The sequence below is a fragment of the Eretmochelys imbricata genome, chromosome 1 (genome assembly GCF_965152235.1).
Source record: "Eretmochelys imbricata isolate rEreImb1 chromosome 1, rEreImb1.hap1, whole genome shotgun sequence".
Lineage (NCBI taxonomy): Eukaryota > Metazoa > Chordata > Testudines > Cheloniidae > Eretmochelys > Eretmochelys imbricata.
Window position 1 is genome coordinate 142,369,385 of NC_135572.1, and position 21,553 is coordinate 142,390,937.

Genomic DNA, 21,553 nt, shown 5'->3' on the forward strand with positions numbered 1-21,553 from the left:
ACACTTTACCACATCAGGCCAGTAGTACATACTCGGGAATCATTGCAGAACAAAGCTTTGCAGTGTATGCTTGCTGGCATTCAAACAACATCCGTTCTTTATCTCTCTGTGTTATCCTCAGGAGAGTGAGATCATTCATGGTCACCTGGTTGAAATAGGGTGCTTTTCTTAAGGGGACATTCAGAGGTGCCCGTTCCTGCTGGGCTGTTTGCCTGTGGCTGAACAGAAATGTTCCCCGCTGTTAGCCACGGGGAGGGGGGAGGGTTGAGGGGGTAGCCACGTGGTGGGAGGAGGCAAAATACGACCTTGGAACGAAAGTACACATGCTATGTATGTAATGTTAACAGCAAGGTTTACCGTGAAAGAGTGTACCCATTGTTCTATAAAATGTGTCTTTTTAAATATCACTGTCCCTTTTTTTTCCTCCACCATCTGCATGTGTTTCAAGGATCACAGGATCTTCTCCTTCCCAGAGGCTAGTGAAGATTAGAAAGAAAAAAAAAGGCACTCAAGATGAAATGTTCTCTGAGCTCATGCTGTCCTCCCACACTGACAGAGCACAGACGAATGCATGGAGGCAGACAATGTCAGAGTGCAGGAAAGCACAAAATGACCAGGAGGAGAGGTGGCGGGCTGAGGAGAGTAAGTGGTGGGTTGAAGAGAGGGCTTAAGCTGAAAGGTGGCGGCAGCATGATGAGAGGGGGCAGGATTCAATGCTGAGGCTGCTGGATGATCAAACTAATACACTCCAGCGTATGGTTGAGCTGCAGGAAAGGCAGCTGGAGCACAGACCGCCGCTACAGCCCCTGTGTAACCAACCGCCCTCCTCCCCAAGTTCCATAGCCTCCTCACCCAGACACCCAAGAATGCGGTGTGGGGGCCTCCGGCCACACAGCCACTCCACCCCAGAGGATTGCCCAAGCAACAGAAGGCTGGCATTCAATAAGTTTTAAAGTTTTAAACTTCTAAAGTGCTGTGTGGCCTTGTTCTTCCCTCCTCCACCACCCCTCCTGGTGCTTCTCTCCTCCACCACCCCTCCTGGGCTACCTTGGCAGTTATCCCCCTATTTGTGTGATGAATTAATAAAGAATGCATGAATGTGAAGCAACAATGACTTTATTGCCTCTGCAAGCGGTGATCGAAGGGAGGAGGGGAGGGTGGTTAGCTTACAGGGAAGTAGAGTGAACCAAGGGGCGGGGGGGTTTCATCAAGGAGAAACAAACAGAACTTTCACACCGTGGCCTGGCCAGTCATGAAACTGGTTTTCAAAGCTTCTCTGATGTGCACCGCGCCCTCCTGTGCTCTTCTAACCGCCCTGGTGTCTGGCTGTGCATAACCAGTGGCCAGGCGATTTGCCTCAACCTCCCACCCCACCATAAACATCTCCCCCTTATTCTCACAGATATTGTGGAGCGCACAGCAAGCAGTAATAACAGTGGGAATATTGGTTTCACTGAGGTCTAACCGAGTCAGTAAACTGCACCAGCAACCTTTTAAATGTCCAAATGCACATTCTACCACCATTCTGCACTTGCTCAGCCTGTAGTTGAACAGCTCCTGACTACTGTCCAGGCTGCCTGTGTATGGCTTCATGAACCATGGCATTAAGGGCTAGGCTGGGTCCCCAAGGATACATATAGGCATTTCAACATCCTCAACGGTTATTTTCTGGTCTGGGAATCAAGTCCCTTCCTGCAGCTTTTGAAACAGATGAGAGTTCCTGAAGATGCCAATGTCATGTACCTTTCCCGGCCATCCCACGTTGATGTTGGTGAAACGTCCCTTGTGATCCACCAGTGCTTGCAGCACTATTGAAAAGTACCCCTTGCGGTTTATGTACTTGCCGGCTTGGTGCTCCGGTGCCAAGATAGGGATATGGGTTCCATCTATGGCCCCACCACAGTTAGGGAATCCCATTGCAGCAAGGCCATCCACTATGACCTGCACATTTCCCAGGGTCACTACCCTTGATATCAGCAGATCTTTGATTGCGTGGGCTACTTGCATCACAGCAGCCCGCACAGTAGATTTGCCCACTCCAAATTGATTCCCAACTGACCGGTAGCTGTCTGCCATTGCAAGCTTCCACAGGGCTATTGCCACTCACTTCTCAACTGTGAGGGCTGCTCTCATCTTGGTTTTCTTGCGCCTCAGGGCAGGGGAAAGCAAGTCACAAAGTTCCATGAAAGTGCCCTTACGCATGCGAAAGTCTCACAGCCACTGGGAATCGTCCCAGACCTGCAACACTATGCGGTCCCACCAGTCTGTGCTTGTTTCCCAAGCCCCGAATCGGTATTCCACGGCATGAAGCTGCCCCATTAGCACCACGATGCCCACATTGCGAGGGCCCGTGCTTTGAGAGAGGTCCGTGTCCATGTCCTTATCACTCTCGTCACCGCGCTGACGTCGCCTACTCGCCCAGTTTCACTTTGCTAGGTTCTGGTGCTGCATATACTGCTGGATAATGCACGTGGTGTTTAATGTGCTCCTAATTGCCAAAGTGATTGGAGCAGGCTCCATGCTTGCCGTGGTATGGCGTCTGCACAGAAAAAAGGTGCGGAATGACTGTCTGCTGTTGCTCTGACAGAGGGAGGGGCGATTGACGACATGGCTTACAGGGTTGGCTTACAGGGAATTAAAATCAACAAAGGGGGTGGCTTTACATCAAGGAGAAACAAAAACAACTGTCACACAGAATGGCCCCCTTGAGGATTGAACTTAAAACCCTCCGGTTTAGCAGGCCAATGCTCAACCCACTAAGCTATCCCTCCCTCTGGTATTTCAGGCAGGACTTCATGGAGGGAGGGAGGAAGGGGGGAGCAAATGAATACAAAACAAATCTGGTCTATTTCTTGTTTTGATCCACTCCATCTATCTTTTACATCTTTGGCTGGCAGCAGACAGTGCAGAAGGACTGCAAGCCATCCACATCTCCTGGGTGCTTGGCAGAAGATAGTGCAATAGGACTGCTAGCCATCCTCATCTCCTGCCTGCCCAGCAGAGGATGATACAATAGGACTGCTAGCCATCCACATCTCCTGCCTGCTCACCATAAGATGGTACAATAGGACTGCCTGCAGGACTAAAGAGAATGACCTGGTCGAGTCACTCCTAATTTAGTCCCTGCACCCATATCTGCCCAGGTGCTCCTGACTGACCTTACCGAGGTGGCCAGGAGCACCTCAGACATGATGAGGATGATTTTCAGGCCTATTGTACCGTCTTCTGCCACAAGGCAATGGGTTGCTGCTGCTGTGTAGCAATGCAGTACCATGTCTGCCAGCACCCAGGAGACATACGGTGACAGTGAGCTGAGCGGGCTCCATGTTTGCCGTGGTATGGTGTCTGCACAGGTAACTCAGGAAAAAAGGCGCAAAACAATTGTCTGCCATTGCTTTCACAGAGGGAGGAAGGGAGGGAGGGCCTGATGACATGTACCCAGAACCACCCGCGACGATGTTTTTGCCCGATCAGGTACTGGGATCTCAACCCAGAATTCCAATGGGCGGCGGGAACTGTGGGAAAGTTACCCACAGTGCAACACTCTGGAAGTCGACGCTAGCCTCGGTACTGTGGAAGCACTCCGCCGAGTTAATGCACTTAATGCACTTATGACAGGTTTCAGAGTAACAGCCGTGTTAGTCTGTATTCGCAAAAAGAAAAGGAGGACTTGTGGCACCTTAGAGACTAACCAATTTATTTGAGCATGAGCTTTCGTGAGCTACAGCTCACTTCATCGGATGCATACCGTGGAAACTGCAGCAGACTTTATATACATACAGAGATCTCACTTCATCGGATGCATACCGTGGAAACTGCAGCAGACTTTATATACATACAGAGATCATAAAACAATACCTCCTCCCACCCCACTATCTTGTTTTATGATCTCTGTATGTATATAAAGTCTGCTGCAGTTTCCACGGTATGCATCCGATGAAGTGAGCTGTAGCTCACGAAAGCTCATGCTCAAATAAATTGGTTAGTCTCTAAGGTGCCACAAGTACTCCTTTTCTTAATGCACTTAGAGCATTTTGTGTGGGGACACACACAGTCGACTATATAAAAACGATTTCTAAAAAACTGACTTCTATAAATTTGACCTAATTTCGTAGTGTAGGCATACCCTTAACTCCATATGGAAAGGGATTAGTAATTGATACATATTGGTACAAAAACAAGTACAACCATGGAAAAGAATAATCCTCCGCCCTCCCCCTCCTGTCTTTGCAGGTATGACTGGGTGAAATTGTATGGCCTGTGTTATAGAGAAGGTCAGGCTTAGATGTTCACAGTTGTCCTTTCTGATCCTAAAATTTATTAAACCTGTTTATTTCCTTATACAGCCAGTAATGGAGCAAGTCCCAGTGCACAATTTACTTGATTGCCCCTGTTTAAGAGATGTGATGGGACTCAAACTGTATATAAAACAGATTCAAAGGCAGGGTTTCTTTTTTGTTTAATGAAGAAACCTAATTAAAATGATGGTATTTCTTGGGGAAATACTCAGGTCATTCATTTTTAAATCCTTTTAAAAACCATGATCTTTTGTTTTATGAAAGGTGTTTGAAGTCTTTGAATTTTTACCCCTTGGCCACCTTTCTCATCTAAGTGCCTTAAGTGAGTCCTGAGTGGTTTAAATGATTAAACATCCTTTGGGGGATTATGATTTGTATTTCTGATTACACAATAAATATATCAAGTAGTTATTACACAATCAAGATTAAAATGTTTAATCCTCAAAAATTAGTTCATATCATATTAAGTGATCATGGATTTAAGGCATATCCAAAGGGTAAGATGACATTTGTCATTAAAATAATACTTTAAAATACATTGAAGGAGGAAAAGATGAATCGAGTGGTGAGGGGATGGGGAGAAAAGGGGAGGAAAGAGAAGAACTGAACTTAGGCCAAGAATTAAATCAGAAATGTCACTGACCAGTTGGACCTCTTTACTTTGGGGTAGACTCTGCTCCTCAGTACTTGTACTGAGTGGTAGCTTACTACACAAATAGTCCCATGTGCACCATCAATTTGGTGGAAGATTTCAGTATTGTTACTCATGCTAGTCCTACTAAACTTGGGGTGCTACCCAACCTAAGGACATCAGAATCTGACCCATAAACTTTGCAGAATAAGCTATCACTCAGTGCAGGTATGGATGGCAGAATCAGGTTCTCAAAGACATTTGGAGGAAAGAGAATAAGAAATGTATTTCTTGAAGTAAATTCCTAACCGAAACTTGCCAAAACATGGGCAAGCTTTCCTTGCTTGAAAGAAATACTACACCTTTCACATACTTCCTCTGGGTATGTTTAATAGCCCCAAAATAGGCAAATTAGCTGGGATCTATCTCCATTAGCCTTATTACTCCATCTCTTAGAATAACTTGTTTCTGTTGCTGGAATCTGAAACAATATCTTTGGAAGAACAAGTTCCTTCTCTTACTCCAGGGAAAGATTTTAACTTGTCATTGAACAAGGTGCAGGGCTTATATACCCCATCAGCGTTCTCTGAAATTTCTGGGAAATCCACATATATTCAGCAATCCATCACTGAGAGCCAGTGGGCAGATTGGCCCCATGTAAATAATACAGATGCTCAGTGACAGCCTCTTGATTTGTATTGCTTCACTCAGGCAAAATAAAAATAAAATAAAATAAAATTAAGGTATAAAAAGTGAAGGATAATTTACACTCCAGCAGATAAAAACTGAGAGAGTGTTTGTCTAAAGAGTTACTAAGGTGCTGAACAGACCAGCCATGCAGTGCCTATCCAGAGCCTAATTCCGTCACCCTAAAGCTGAGTGTCACATTGGTCCAGTAGGTCTAAAGAGTACCTTAATTCTCTTTTGCATCATTATTGTTATTATTAATCATTTGTATTGCAGTAGCACCTAAAACACCAGTCAAGCATCAGGGGACCATTGTGCTGAGCACTCTATGAACACAACAAAAGAGTGCCCCTTCTTCAGACATCTTACATTCTATAGCCTCAATCCTAACAAAAACTTCTATTTTACTACTGAAATTTACTACTGGGAGTAGTCCCATTGAAGTCACTTGTGGTAGTAAAATTAAGCATGTACATAAGTGTTTGCCACATCAGGGCCTAAGCTAGGGTAACCAGACAGCAAGTGTGAAAAATCGGGACGGGGGTGTGGGGTAATAGGCGCCTATAGAAGAAAATGCCCCAAATATCGGGACTGTCCCTATCTGGTCACCCTAGCCTAAGCAGACATATCTTCTGCTTTTGACATAAGACTTGTAATACAGCATTAAATACATTTCTCTTCTCCCCCCCCACCACCATTTTTATTTAACAACAGATTTACTTTTATCTTTATTTTCACTGCTCTAAAAGTGGAAAGGTATTTAATTGACATGTGTGACTGCACAAATACAAATTTAGACACTTTTAAAAATACATGTTAACATTTTAAAGTATTGTGTGTATCAGGTCAGTTGCAGTGGATGAGTTAGTACAAAAACTAGGATTATACAATCTGCACTTGAATGGATCCTTGCACCTGGGCAGAATCCCATTGAAGAGGGCTCTGAACAGGCAAAAAGATGGTGCATGTAGATTGGATTGCAGGGTCAGGACCATTGCCTGGAAAGGAAAAGCATCAAAAATAATTTGATTGAGATATTTAAGATTGGGAAAGTCACTGTAAAAGTCATCAGTCTCACCTTTTGACTCCTTACCCTAGCAAGAGAACAAGAATAAAATCAACTGAGCAATGAATTTAGAACAATTTTTGAAAAAAATACCATTTTTGCAGCACATTCTCAGGCCGAGGAATTTGCTGCTTCAGTAGGTCATCAGGTTAAATACTATTACTGGATAATTTTATCACTCATAATGGGCCAAATCTTTCTCCTTTAATCCATGCATGTAGTTCTATTGACTTCACTAAAAATACTTACTTGTTTGCGAAAGATACCAGGATTTAACTGAATAGTGGTATGATAGCTGTACCAGATAAAATAACAAATATAATCAAGTCGTTTGCTTCAGAGCATATGCTGTTTACTTAAGAGGTTAGTAAGGAAGGATTTTCCATTCACCATTTCATAATTAGGTCAGAGCAGTTTCAAGAAACAGATACTGACTGCTGCTAGAGGTAAAGGGTCAGAGATGGACCTATTGTCTTCTCCAATGTTGCAAACCTTTTGCCCAGTGTAACTGTAGTTTATTCTGCAAATATACATTATAGGAGTCTTACGTGTGGGTATTGAGAAAATGGGAAAAAAAGCTGCAGAAAAAATGTGAAATATTTGAACTTGTATTAGTTTTTGAACGCTTCTTCACCAAGCATGCAAATGATTGCCCCTCTCCTCAGCCACAATGTTGTAAATTATACATTAGTGGTATGAATTACAAGCCATGTTTCTGTCTGGACTGAACTTGGATATCCATTTCTAAGTCTTTCAGAATAAAAGTTGCTAATAGAAACCATTCTTAACAATAGCAATAGCCTACGGTTTCCTTTAATTTTGTAAGGATTTGCATCTTTTGACCCTTTCAGAGGGGAAATTGACTAAAATCAAACTTTGCAGATGGAATCCTGAGATTCAGAAAACTATAGGTTTTAGTGGCATTTAGTAAAGAAACCATTCTTAGAAAAAAACTGAGTTGCCAATGGACTGGATTAAGGCCTATGCACTATAGACAAGTCTAGAGTAATGCTTATGCAGTCAAGTAATGATGTCAGAATCTCATCCCTCATTAAAAAAGAGTTTCTAGATCTGTTAATTACAAAGAAACCTTGAAAGTGACCTGAGTATAATGAAATCAGCGCTGTTATGAGCAGGACTAGGTTGCCCCCTGGCTAGCTGGAGGGAGGGGACCGCTTCTGCTGCTCCCAACTCTCCTGAGGGGGGACCTCTTCTGTAATCTCTGCCATTCTCTAGAGGAGGAGACCCAAGATGTCATGCCTATCTCTCTGTGTGGGAGAGCCCTCTGCTGTCACCCCACCACTCACAAAGGTAGGGGACCTAGCTGCCACTGCTCCTTGCCAGATGGGCGTTCTCTCTACAGCTCACTCTCTCACTCTTTTGGTCTCCCCCTTACTCTCCAGAGTGAGGGGGAAGACTCAGTGGTGGAAAGTAGGCAATAATAAATATGGGATATGGAATGAATGAGGAGGGAGAGAAAATGAATGTGTAGATGGAATGAGGGAGGGATAGAGTAAGAGTAGGAGAGTCTTCACTCAGAGATGTCACATTTCAGTGTGGGTAGCCATTGGTTCTGCACACAGCCAAGAAGGAATGCTGGTCCTCACCTCACCCCTTGGTATAAGAATGGTTGGGAGAGTTACTATCTCCTTGGAGATGGGGTTCCTGCATATGGGTTGATTAGGAGAAGCACACCTGCACCACATTGGTAGAGGTCTCTTGCTGCTGCCATCCCATCCTGGTTTTGTTTGGGTGGTGCTGGGTACATAGGGAGTCCTGCAGTCAGGTGGGGAGAGGATGAGTCCTTTCTCCTCTTGGATGGACCCAAGATCACCTGGAGACAAGGAGTAGGGAGGAGACCAGGGGTGGCCTAGCCTACTCAAAAGGAAATGGTGGTAGACCCCCCCACCCCAGAAGATTGCATTTGAGGACTAGCACCCCAGGTGGTGCGATGGTGTGGAGTTCAAGGCTATGGCAGGGATCGGACTAAAGGGAGCCCATATGGCGGTGAGTCTGGGGATTGCCTTAATCTGACCCTGATTCTGCCAATTTTACTCACATCGAACAGTCCCTTACTACATCAGTAATCTCATTAAAACCAGTGGAATAGTGGCGGAAATGAGCATTACTCAGCTGGAGTAAAGTCTGCAGAACTGGGCTGAGTCTTAATAAATCAGAACTATCTGAAGTTAAATCATCCATCCTTGTATAGGCGTAGCAGGTGAATTACGTGTTGACTATGCATGAAGGAGCAAAACCACCATCCACTTGACGTCCCAGTCACTCTGCTAGTCCAATCATGTGGATTTTAGGTATTTGAATAGATTAAAAATCACAGCCATTTTCCAGCAGGGCTTTTCTCAGCAATTACCTCCCGGAGCCCACTCAGAAACGCTTTCAAAAGAAGCACGATGCCTCCCGGCTTGATTTCCTCCTCCACCTCCTCCTGATGCATCAGCAGCTCCTGCTACTTCCCCCTCCCCGCGAAAGACGGGGGTTTGCCTTTCAGCTAAGCAGACGCTCGAGCAAAGCCGGCGCCTCGCGCTCAGAAGTTGGACTCGTGGAAACAGGTGCCCTGCGCGGCCGCCTCCCGCGCCTTTCGCTCGGCAGCGCCCTGGCTCCCACCTCTGCCGCCCCCAGCGCCGGCCCGGGCGGGGAGGGCGCGCGCGCTGCGCCGGGGACTGGGGCAGCGCGGGTGCAGCTCGCCCCACGCGCGTGAGAGTCCGCCTTCCCGCGGCGGCGGCGGCTGGCGCCTCGTGCAGCAGCATCTCCCCAGCGCGGAGCCGGGCGGCTTCGCCTTTTCCTTCAGCTATTTGCAGCTCGTCATTTCCGCCAGGCTCCCGGCCGTGCGGGAGAAAGAGGCAAGCGTGGAGCTCGGGGAGCTGCCGTGAGGGCGGGGGGAGAGCGTGGCTGAGCCCCAGCCCCGCGGTTGCCTGGTTAGCCGCTCACGCCCTCTGCCTTCGGAGCAGTCCGGGGATCGCTCGGGAGCAGCGGGGGCGGGAGGCCCGAGGCGACGGAGCGTGCAGCAGCTTCCACCCTCCCCGCTCCCCGCCGAGCCAGCAACATGAATTGAAACCCCGAGAGAGAGGCAGAGGCAGAGCGGGAGAGGCGCGCGGGGCTGTGGTGGCGTCCCCTCCACTGGCGGGCTCCGGCGCAGAGGCTGGGCTGCGAGCGGGCTCTTGGAAAACCTGCTACAGCAGAAAGCAGCCTCCAGCTTTCTCCCGCCTCCCCCCCATCGCCACCGCCTCCCACTGCTCGGCTGCCCGGGAGGACGAGGGGAGTGGGGCAGCGCTTCTCCGCCCGCCCAAGCAGCGGCCAGGTCCCCGATGGCTCTCATCATGGAACCCGTGAGTAAATGGTCTCCGAGTCAAGTGGTGGACTGGATGAAAGGTAACTAGCGTGGCCAGGCTGTGTGGTTTCCCCGGGGTCTCTATCCCCCCTGCTCCCTCCCCCCTTGCTATGGGCTCGGCAGCCTTCCCTGCATTGGTGTGTCCGAGCTCGTGTAATCTGGGTGTCACGCACGTTTGTTTTATCCCACTCCCCCCCCCCCCAAGCGAGCTGGTGGCGTGTGGTGCGATGGCTGAGAAATAACCTGCCCCCGGGTCCGCAGCCCGGGAGGGCAGGATCCGTGTCCCGCGCAGTCTGCTACACTCGAGACTTTAACTGAACCTGGATGGACACTTCTTAGCGCCCTTCCGTGCCGCTGCCCCTCCGCCGCCAGGGTGCTGCTGCTGCTGTCCGTGGGCAGATGCCAGCTCTGGGGCTGGAGAGGCACCGAGTGCTCCCTCTGACCCCGCTGCTGCCCCCGGTGTGCTCGGCAGGGGTCCCCGCACTCGGCCGCCACGCAGCGGGGCCGAGGCCGGCGGGGCGCTGCTGGGAGAGAGCCTGGTTCATAGCGATCAAGTTCTCTCCGTCTCATCCTCATCGTCCCCTGTCTGCAGGCAGGTGTTTGATCCGCCACCGCCAGCTGCCTTCTTCCCCGCCCAGCCTCTTCTTTCCACCCCTGGAGCGGCCAGGGGACTTGCCTGGCCCGCGGGACGGGCCCTTCCCACCCCTCCGCTCTGGAGCTGCCGCGGTGGTTCGCTGCTGCGCTGCCCTTCACAACTTCTGCCGCCCGGCCCAGCCCGTCTGAGCGCGGGATCGCCAGAGCTGCCCCCTGGTCCTCCCCGCGCGCCGGCCCGGCTTGCTGGTCCTCGCGAGGAGGCTGGTTTCCGCTGTGGGGCGCGGGGCTTGGCATGTTTGGCGTTACCGGCTGAGGGCGGTTGGTTCCCTTTCCTCTCCCTGTACAGCCAGAGCGATCGGGCGCCTCCAGCCCTGGCTGCCGGTGGAGTATTTGTTTATAGGGGGCCGGTATATGGTGGCTGTACAGCCGGGGAGCGCAACAGTTCCCTTGTCCCTCTCCCCGCACAATTCCATCCATTTACATCAGTAGGGACGCTAGGTCCTTCCAGTCTTTTAAGGCGGCTTCCCCGCCCCCCTTTTTTTATTGAGACTGAATGTCATTTGCACCCTTCTTTCCTCATTATAAGGCTCTTATATATGTTTTTAACGCTGCCTGACGCCTCAATCCACTACCTTTGTAGCGCGCATAGTATTTGCCAGCTCAATGATGGTTGTATGGGAATGGAAGGAGTATGGTTGAACACCCCCCTCCCCCCCCACACCGATGATGTATTTCATACACTGTAATTCACATGCTTTAAGATTCAGTACCTATGTTCAGGAGGAAACCGGGTGGATTGTTTTAAAAATTAACTCCCGTACTTGAGCATGAAAATGAAGCTTTTTTTAACAAAATAGATTAGCTGGTCCAATTAAAAAAAACACATTACACATTTGAGCTCAGGCAGTTCTTGACAGATGGGATATGAAATGACTCATATAATAAAAGTTTAACATAATGTCTAATGTTAGTTAATAGAGATGACTGATTTAATCATTGTATTTTGTCTTCAGAGGATTAAAACTTTAAGCAAGATCTACCATATGTGAGAGATGTAATCGGTATATTTTTAGTCAGGGTTTCATCTCTTGTGAGCACCATAAAAAGCTCCCCCCTTGAATGAAGCATTGGAAATCAATATATTGTTATAAATTGTATTTCATTGTATAAAACAATGCCTATCTCAACCCTAGATGCCAGCAAAAGTTTTAAAGCTTTCTGGTCATGATCTAAGATGCATTATTTACATTGACCTGGAACTCTTTATTGAACCATTCCGTATTTATTCACCCCACAGCTCAAGCCCTTAAAAACAAATCTTATCCAGATAGGAATTGAGCTTTGACATGTTTTCATATTATCTTATATACAGATACAGTTTTAAAACTCTAATTTAAAAACCAGAATGTTTAGTATCTCTAATCTAGGCTGCAGCTGTGATTTGAATAAATCACATCTAGTATTATATATCCTTTAATAAAGACAGCACAACTGGATGAATATGACTTTTGAACAACTGCTACATTGTGGGAGTTCTTCATAGCATGTTGCACCCTACTAATGTAACAGCGTCATCATCCTTAAAATTTGAGGCACATAGCATATGTTTTCAGTTACTCCACCCTGGCATTTATAGCCATAAACAGAATTATAATGTTCATTAACACTCACATTTCTTGCTGCTGCAGAAGTCCTCTCCATCCACAGAATTTAAAAACAAACCAACAAACATAACATGGTCATTCATCTTCTAAGAAATTACAGAGTAACCAAATTTTACAAAGCCATTGAAACAGGCTGAAAGTTGTCAATATTGATAGTATGTACCTTGTAACTGTAAAATATTTCATGAGAAGTATTAATTTAAATATTCAAGTCCAATAAAAGTAAAAGATTACAGAATATTTGGGAGCTTTCTCAATTGATGCCTTAGAATAGGGTGGACAAATGTAAACTTCCTCCACTATTGATTTTTAAACAAGTTATAGTCTCTCCCTTCTTGGCTTAATAGATTTGGGAAGAGAGGGTCTTAGTCTATTTGTAGCTATATCATATTTTCTAGTCCTGCCCTAGAAATGTAATAACATGCCAACAAATTTTTCTAAACATTTTTTGGTAAGATGTATTCATTATATATTTTTCCTGAAAATACTGCACCCATGTAAAATCAGTCATTAAAATAATTTCAGCTTGTTTATGATTAATAAGATCTAGTATTCAAAATTATATCACTATTTAAATACTTGTATCCTGAAACCTATGTCTAGAGATCACTATCATCTGTCTGAAAAAAAAAAATACATGCAAGCTTATCAAAGAAAAATGGTTAACACAAATTATGCTTGAATTTTACATTGCAAAACTTGATTTTAAATGTATCTAAACTAAAAATTTAGTTTGGCTTTAGTTGGTCTTGTCTACACTTACTGGAGGATTGATGCTGCAGCGGTCGATTTAGCAGGTCTACTGAAGACCCACTAAATTGACCATCAGTCGCTCTCCCGTCGACTCCTGTACACCACTGGATCAAGAAGAGTAAGGGGAGTCAATGGGAGAGCATCTCCCGTTGACATCGCGTAGTGTGGACCCCATGGTAAGTAGATCTAAACTATCTTGATTTGAGTTACACTATTCATGTAACTCAAATTACATAGCTTAGATCAACTTTTCCCTTTAGTGTAGACAAGGCCTTAGCAACGAAACTGCAGTAGCAGAGCAAGTAATACTGATGACATACTTAAAGGTTTTAAAGTAATGTTAAAGTGTTTTTAATCTTTGTAGGAATGAAATGAAAATTCAGATTACTCAAGGAGGTGGCGGTGAAATAATTTCCTTAAAAAAGGATAGAATGGCCTCTTGAGTGTTCATATTAAAGGAATGTAGGAAACAATTGTGGAGTTTTCTAGTGCATGGAAGTATGCAGATTGAAGGGGTGGCGATACTGCCAAGTTATGCAAGTAACCTCGTCCTCAGTGAACAGACATACAGCACTTCTAACCTTCCCTTTCTTTCTTTTTGTACTTGGCACTGAAGGTGAAAGCTCACGTTCATTGCATCTCATTATGAAAGAAGCTTCAGCATTTGACTAGAACTCTCTTAGCAGAAAAATGTAGATAATTACATAATTTTATAACTCTTTGGTTTAGAAATTAGCAACATAAATAGTGGTGTGGTGTACTGTACTTGGTGAATAATGACATGCAAATGTTTGGAAATACTGTAATGGAAAAGGTTAAGTGGAAGTGGTCACAGTGATTTCACCCCCATCATTACTGTTCTAAAGTATTGCAATTTTTTACAAATTATCTGATGGTGACATTTGATATCACTTCAATCACTTTTTGTTTTCCTAATGTTTTTAAACATTTATTACTAACAGTATTACAGAAAGTCTCAAGTAAATAGTGTATTCATATACTTAATAGATACTAATTTGTATCTATAAAAAGATAAAGAAATAAAATGTGTAATTAGTACATCTGTCTTATTTCATTAGAACTTCAGTGGAATGCTGAGGAAAATGCATTAAGGATCTTTATAATAATGGCGATCAGTCCTGGTTTGCATCCATTGCACTGAATGTTCGTTATTAGAAATCAAGTGCTGTTTGAATGTTTTTTAGAAATTGGGTTATTTTGTTAAAACTGTAAACAAGCTTGCTTTACTTAGGTGTTCCCTTATAGAATGTGTCTGCTAAGGGTAGATGTCTCAACAGAGTACAACAGTTTGTCGAAAAAATTGTTCTTTAGATCAGCTTTCAGTGTTCAAAGCACAAAATCTTTTTAAAAAAGGGAAAAAAATCCTACTGATTACTGTTATCTGGAAGGTATGTGTGTATGCGTATGTGTGTGTGTGGGGGGGAATGCAACACTTCAGATGATTGCTTTTGGTATTTATGTGACGATAATCTTACTGGTATAAATTCAACACTTGCAATAAATGGCCCAGTCTGGAATTATTTTTTCAGGCAAAAGAGGGGCATTTTGCTAGAGTAAGGACTAAAGGATTGAGCTCTATATTATAAATGGAGATAAACTAATGTAAGTAAAGCATTATAAGCTCAGAAGCAGTATGTAATATATCTAGACTTCAGGAGGAGATCTGGGTGTGCAAGGAATAGGAATGAAGTCCATGGATATTTCACTGGATAAAAATCTCTTAAAATAAGATTTTAAACTTCTAATGATTCCAGTATACACAATGTGGCCCAATAGTTTTCAAATGATCTATGGATTCCAGTACTGAAATGGACATAGTGGTTATAGAATTGGCTTAGCAGTTAGTTGGTCAACATTCAAATGACCAGTGAAAATCTATAAAAGTAGAAGAATCCATATAAGCTAGTCACAACTCACAATTAAAAAAGGACAAAATGCATTCAGCTTGTGTCAGCATGGATATTTTGAAACTTTAAAATTAACCCATCTACTATAACTGAACTGACACGGAGCTGTCAGATCAGCAGAAGGATTGGCTTTTTCTCTGTCTCCGACATACAGTATGTTGTCTTGTATGGTGAAGATGGAAGAAAGGAATATTTTAATGTCTTAAAACTGCTTCTTTTTTTTGTGTGCTTTTTCACATGTTTAATGACTATTCTTAAAGGCCCTTCATGGATCACTGAACTAAGTTGGTGTCAATCAACTCCTCTGCCTTTTCCTATGAGGACATATGTGGATTTCACTGAGGAATTGTGAGACATTGACATATTCCATGGATGATTCTTATTGGGAGTCATGGTATGCACTTCTTCGAGAAGTGGAGCTGTCAGATACACTTCAGATTTTTGAAGCGTTGGGGAAATGTTGAGGACAAGATTTATGATTACTCTCCAAACACCAAGATGCACTTTGCGGAATCTTATATTTTTATTAACTATATCCCTTGTAAGAATATTTATAATAGCTGTAGTTTGCTGACAATAGCTTGATTTACTGTGGTTGATATGGTGACTCATTAGTTTTCAAAAAGTGTTAGTTAGTTTTAATCTAATGCTCCCAGTCCCTGTCCACCAAAAAGGATGCCATGCTGGGGAAAAAGTTAATCAGGTTTGAAAAGCTAAATTAAACCATCTAATAAACCTTATACCTTTGTTAACGGTACCCTGTGATATTTTACCAAATGAGCTATCTTAATATCAAAAGAGAACACAGTAGATTAATATTGCCTTGTAGCTTCGCTTGTAGTAAACAGAAACTGAAATCTGATGTGTTGAGTTTCTCTCATGGCTTTTAATGCTATATTTTTTTCCATCCATAATATCTTCTTTAAAGCAGTGCATGTGGGGGGACAAGTAGCATGGAATAAATAAAAGCAGAAAGTAATTAAGAAGATTCTTAATTTTACTGTGTTTAATATTAAATACTGTCAATTTCCTCAGAATAATAATTTTTTTAAGTTAAGTAGAGTGCTAAATAGGTTACTGTGTGTGTATATTTCTGATGAGACATCAAAACTGAGTCCCTGTCTATCCTGCATAAAGAGAGATTCCATAGCCCTTTTCATAAGAGCATGGGTTTGTTTGGGTATCACCCTTCCCTCCTGACAGCAGTGCTTTAATTGACAGATGGCTTCCACCCCTCTGGTGGCGGCATTTCAGTGATCTATGTTTTATGCTTAACAATCACCCAGCACTCCTGGCCCAAGAAATTGCAGGGCTGTATGGAAATTCCCTGAAATGGCTCTGGTCTTTCCTTTTAGACCAAACCAGAGTGGTTTCATGGGCAACTGTTCTGCCGAATCTAGAGCTCTCCCCTCCAGAGTTCCACAGGTTTAATCCTTTATCTCATTATTCAAAATCTATGCTAAGGCTTTGGGAAGGTTATTTAGACAGCATGGGGTGAAGTGCCAGCAGTACAGAGACACAGCTCTTTATCTCATATCTCCCAGCTTTCTCGATACTTGGCACCTTGAGGAAAAACGATGGCTAAATTTGAACTTGGAGAAGACTGGTAGAAAGAGACATGCTCTTTTAAGAATGGTCTGCATCTTTAGGAATTCTTTATCTTTAGGAGTCTTTTAGAATCTTCCTTGTATTTGGATGTCCATAGAGCTATGGTGGCAAAAAATATGCCCCATCCTAGTGAACACAGATATTGCTACGTTGAAACTCGCATTTGTGATCTCCAGGCTTGATCATTGCAACTGGTTACATCTAGGAATGAAGCCCCACATTCTGAAAATACTCTAATTGGCAAAAATGCAGCCACTGTCTGCGTAGCAACAGCATTCGCTATGAACATACCACCCAAGTTTTCTCTGCACTAGCTTTCCACTAAATGCGGAGTCAGCTCAGTTAAAGGTCTCTCTCCTGATATTCAGATCTCTCCATGGAACTGGCCTAGGTGCCTGAGAAAGATCACTTATCCCTCTGTGTCCATTACCTGCAATGACAGCTACTTTCCACTGGAACAATGAAACTGTCAAGCAATAATGGGGAGGCTCATGAGTGAAGGAGAGAGAACTTTCACAGGAGCTGAACAAGGAATATGGAATTCATTCTTATAAGCACTAAGAATGACCATAGATATGACCACTTTCAGAACTTTTGCAAAACCCATTTTTGGACTTGGCTTTCCCTGAATAAAGTTCCTCTGACATGCAAACACATTAGCAATCAAAACACAGTAAAACTATAATTTAATCAAACTATCTGCTATACTGCTGCTAATATCTGTGTCCCTTCCCTCTCATACTCACCCACCAGTATGGCTCCCATTTCCATGTCCTGTCCCTGCAGCTGTGGTTTTCCCTGGGGAGGAAGTCACAAAGTTTTCACCCTTGACTCTTCTACGTTGGGGGGTGGGGAGGAACGGAGGGAGACACCAATCTGGCCCATAGACAAGCCTTTCAATATTACCTCCTTCCAAATGTCCTCCAATGGTTTATTAAGTTAAATTTGTTTTTTACTCTTTGGTTTAAAACGTTTTGAGCTCTTGTATGTAATGCCATTTTTATATGAACAAATGTTTACATTAGAGTCTACTGTTGTCAGCCTGGCTTTTTGTATTATAATAGATTATTCATAACCCACTTGCAAAACGTGTTCACCAGAAATAATTGTAATCTCCCTGTTTTTTTCCTTTTGGAAATAAGTCTGCCTAGGTATGAAAAATACACATGATCTGCAATCTTGCATTCATTGGTGAGACTGTGTAGGTAGTCCAAGTATTGCACAACAATGAAAAATGGTCATTGCTAATTGTCCTGTGTGGAACAGGTCAGACTTTTACATGGTGTTGGTGTTAAAATATAAAGTTTCTTTCAGAAAAACAAATTGAAATTCTGCCAGATCAGAGGGTGCATACAACACTCCATTCACTTTTGAAGTGATGCCATTAGACTTTGAAGCATAACAAGGAAAGCTGTTGTTGAAAAACAATGAAATAGGGCTGTACTCCAGACTTTTTATTATGAGGAACAGTTGAATGTTTTTCTTTCTTAGAGCTTTGATACTATTCTGAAAATTTTATTAATGCAAATTTCAGAATAACAATGAGTTGTTTCCTACAGTAGTGAAAAGGCTAATCTCTTTTTAGTTTAGTTTACTGTATCAAATTTCATTTTAAAAGGATTCCACTTCTAAAACTGCACTGAAGGGTCATCACTGAAAGTTACATATTTTACCTCCTCTTTTCTTTCTGTGAGCATCTCTTCAATATTTTTGCTCATCCTTATGACATTATGAATTTTAATAACATTGATAGCTGACACTTAAATCAGTTATGGTTATCTATTCAGATATATTAGTCAGAGGCTGAGACGCTTTAAGTGCCATGGTTTATGAGCCGAAACCAAATCTTGAGTTGAAATTAATATATGCGACAATGCTTAAAAGTCCCTTGGTTGGGTAACATTGTTTTTGCTATGGCAATCAGCCACTTCGCAAATAATTAATAAAAACCATATTTTAAACATAACAGAAAGCACATACTTTAGATAAGTTGTTAATCTTCTAGGTAGGTAGTCTTATTGGATGAGGCAATTTTGTTCAACATGAAAGTAAATGTGCTAATTGTAGTGGCCTTTTAATATTGCCTGTTATACCTTTATTTTGCTTGAACATACTGTTCTGTTTCTAAAACATCTGTTGGTTTAAACATAGCCTCACAATTCGTTTTCTCAAGTGATTTCCACAACGATTATATGCTGTGTTCATAGCAGTACTGCGTTCTGATCTTTCATAGTTATTTTGGGTTTTGTTACACAGTACAGCATGCTCTCTTAAGCCAAACAATTTACAAATGGGCATGGAGCATTCTTGATAGGCTTACTATTTGATGGCAGTCTTGCAAAATTGTAGAAGTCATGTGAACCATATCAATTCTTCATATTAGAGTTTAGAAATGTCTATTTTACAGGAATTTTGGCAGCATGTTTTCTAATATTAGTTCACTAATAATTAATTGTATATGTTCACTGTGTAAATTCCCCAAATGCTGAGTTGCTCCAAACTTGTGTCTGCTTCCAAGAACCACCGATCGTTACCAAATCTCAGTGACATTCAGTTGGATTGTGGATGCTAGTCTGTATGTCTCAGTGATGGACATTCTATTGAGCGCAGTTCTGCTCACATTGAATCCATGGATGTTTTTGTTACTGATTTCAAAGGAAGCAAGCAAGCCTGTGTTGTTGTTGAGAGTGTTCCTCATTTTCAGACATGATCTGATTGTGTGTAGCCAGGAGAAAAGTAAAATGTATCACAAGAAGAGATGTCTGCAGCTGGTTCTTCAAACTTTGACTATATGTGCGTGTGTGCGATTTTATTTTTTAAGAGACAAGGTGGATGAGGTAATATCTTTTACTGGACCAACTTCTGTCCCTTACAATATCTGTTAACTGCTTATGCTGTGCAGTCTGTTCCACCTTGTATTTAGCTGTGAAACAGAGTACATTTCCAAGACCTGAAGGAAAAGCTCTTTGTAAGCTTGAAAGCTTGTCTCTCTCACCAACAGAAGTTGTCCAATAAAAGATATTCTCTCACCCACCTTGTCTCTCTGATATCCTGGGACCAACATTGCTACAGCTACACTGCATACATTTTTAAAGACATTTTTGTTTTGATTAAATCATGTTGGCATTATCACCTCAACTAAAGCTGTAATCTAACATTTTTCTTTTACCTCGTTAATTTTAGCTTTAGAACTAAAATCAGAACATAAGAATGGCCATACTGGGTCAGACCAATATCCAATATCCAGACCAATCCAGCCCAGTATCCTGTCTACCAACAGGGGTCAATGCCAGGTGCCCCAGAGGGAGTGAACCTAACAGGTAATGATCAATGATCTCTCTCCTGCCATCCATCTTCACCCTCTGACAAACAGAGGTTAGGGACACCATTCCTTACCGATCCTGGCTAATAGCCATTAATGGACTTAACCTCCATGAATTTATCCAGTTCTCTTTTAAACCCTGTTATAGTCCTAGCCTTCCCAACCTCCTCAGGCAAGGAGTTCCACAGGTTGACTGTGCGCTGAGTGAAGAAGAACTTCCTTTTATTTGTTTTAAACCTGCTGCCCATTTGTATTAGGCCCAAATCAAGGAACTGTACTAGTATGGTACTTATTAGTCAAACTGAATCCTCTTAGGTGTTTTTTTTTTAAGGAAAACTATCACAGCCAAAAGTTTAATGGATAACAAGAAAAATTCAGTAGAACACATCTCAAAATGCCTGGTTTTTGTTTTAAAAGATATCATAAGATTGTTAAATTAATTTTAAATATTCAAAAAGCTAAATTCAGGATATTTCACAGGTTCTTGTTACTTTCTTCATTCTTCTGTTCTAGTTCAGATTCACTTTTTTTTTTTTTTTTTTAAAGCGAGAATTTGAGAATGGTATTTGTTCAGCTGTAATTTGCAAAAAAAGAAAAGGATTTTTTGGTCCTGATACTTCACTATATTGAAGCTGTGCTCAGATGTAGAGGAGAAGGTTTCAGTTCCCTGCTCCTTGGCATTCCAGCCCCAGGGAGCCTGCTGTAACTTGCTCCGCTGGTGTAAGTAAATAGGACCAGCATGGGGGCCTGCTGTAACATCTGCTGCAGCTGGGCTGCTGAGGGCATGGAGCCATTTCCTGGAGCTTCCACTTCCCACGGTGGGCCTTATGCCAGTGTGGGATAAGGTGTTATGAAGCTCTGGTCTACCACACTCCTTCACCTCAACCCTGGAATGCCCTGATCACATCCCACCCTTCCCATACAGCAGGGTTAGGAGGATGGCTGGAGGTGAAGGAGCCAAGTCCCAGCCTTCAATCCCAGCAGGTTCCCCCTACACCAGTGGTTCTCAAACTTTAGCAACCTGAGGGCCCCCATTTTGATTTAAATTTTTTTGTGGAGCCCCAAACCCCTCATTCAGTCCCAGGCCCTGCCCCCACTCCATCCCTTCCTCAAAGGCCCCACCTCTTCCCGACCCTGCTCCACCCATGCCCTTCCTCTTCCCCACCTCTTTATGTCCCCTCCCCCAAGCACTTCCCATCCCCCTCCTCCCCCTCCCTCTCAGCGCCTCCTGCATGCCACTGAACAGCTGTTCCGCGGAGTGCAGGAGGTGCTGGTAGGGGGGGAGTGGGAGGAATTGATCAGCGGGGCCCACAGACCCCCTGGAGTACCCTTGTGGACCTGCAGGGGTCTGCAGATCCCAGTTTGAAAAACGCTGTCCTACATAAAGGGAATTCTCTGCTGGCTATATCCAGCCGTGTTAAGTCCTTAGTGGGCCAGAGAATCCAGCTTTTCATGTTCTGTCTGCCTTCACAGAACATACTCTTTGAAAATAAGTATGGGTCTGATCCTGGTGGGTGCTAAGCACCCTGAACTCACATTTACTTCAATGGGATTTGAGGAAGCTCAGCACCTCACAGAGAGTGTCCTTGCAGTATTGGGCTTTACGTAATTAACTTCTGCTACCATACCATATGGCAGTAATTTCCAAGTAAA

General features: G+C 43.5%; 1 protein-coding gene across 4 annotated transcripts in view; it reads left to right on the top strand.

The window, feature by feature from the left end:
- The first annotated feature begins 10,008 nt into the window (after positions 1 to 10,008).
- Positions 10,009 to 21,553, top strand: part of CNKSR2 (connector enhancer of kinase suppressor of Ras 2) — a 366,125-nt gene continuing 354,580 nt past the window's right edge. For all 4 annotated transcript variants that reach the window (XM_077807188.1, XM_077807189.1, XM_077807190.1 and 1 more), the window contains exon 1: positions 10,009 to 10,072. In XM_077807188.1, the coding sequence (XP_077663314.1) occupies positions 10,009 to 10,072 (64 nt within the window). The remainder of the gene's footprint in view (positions 10,073 to 21,553) is intronic.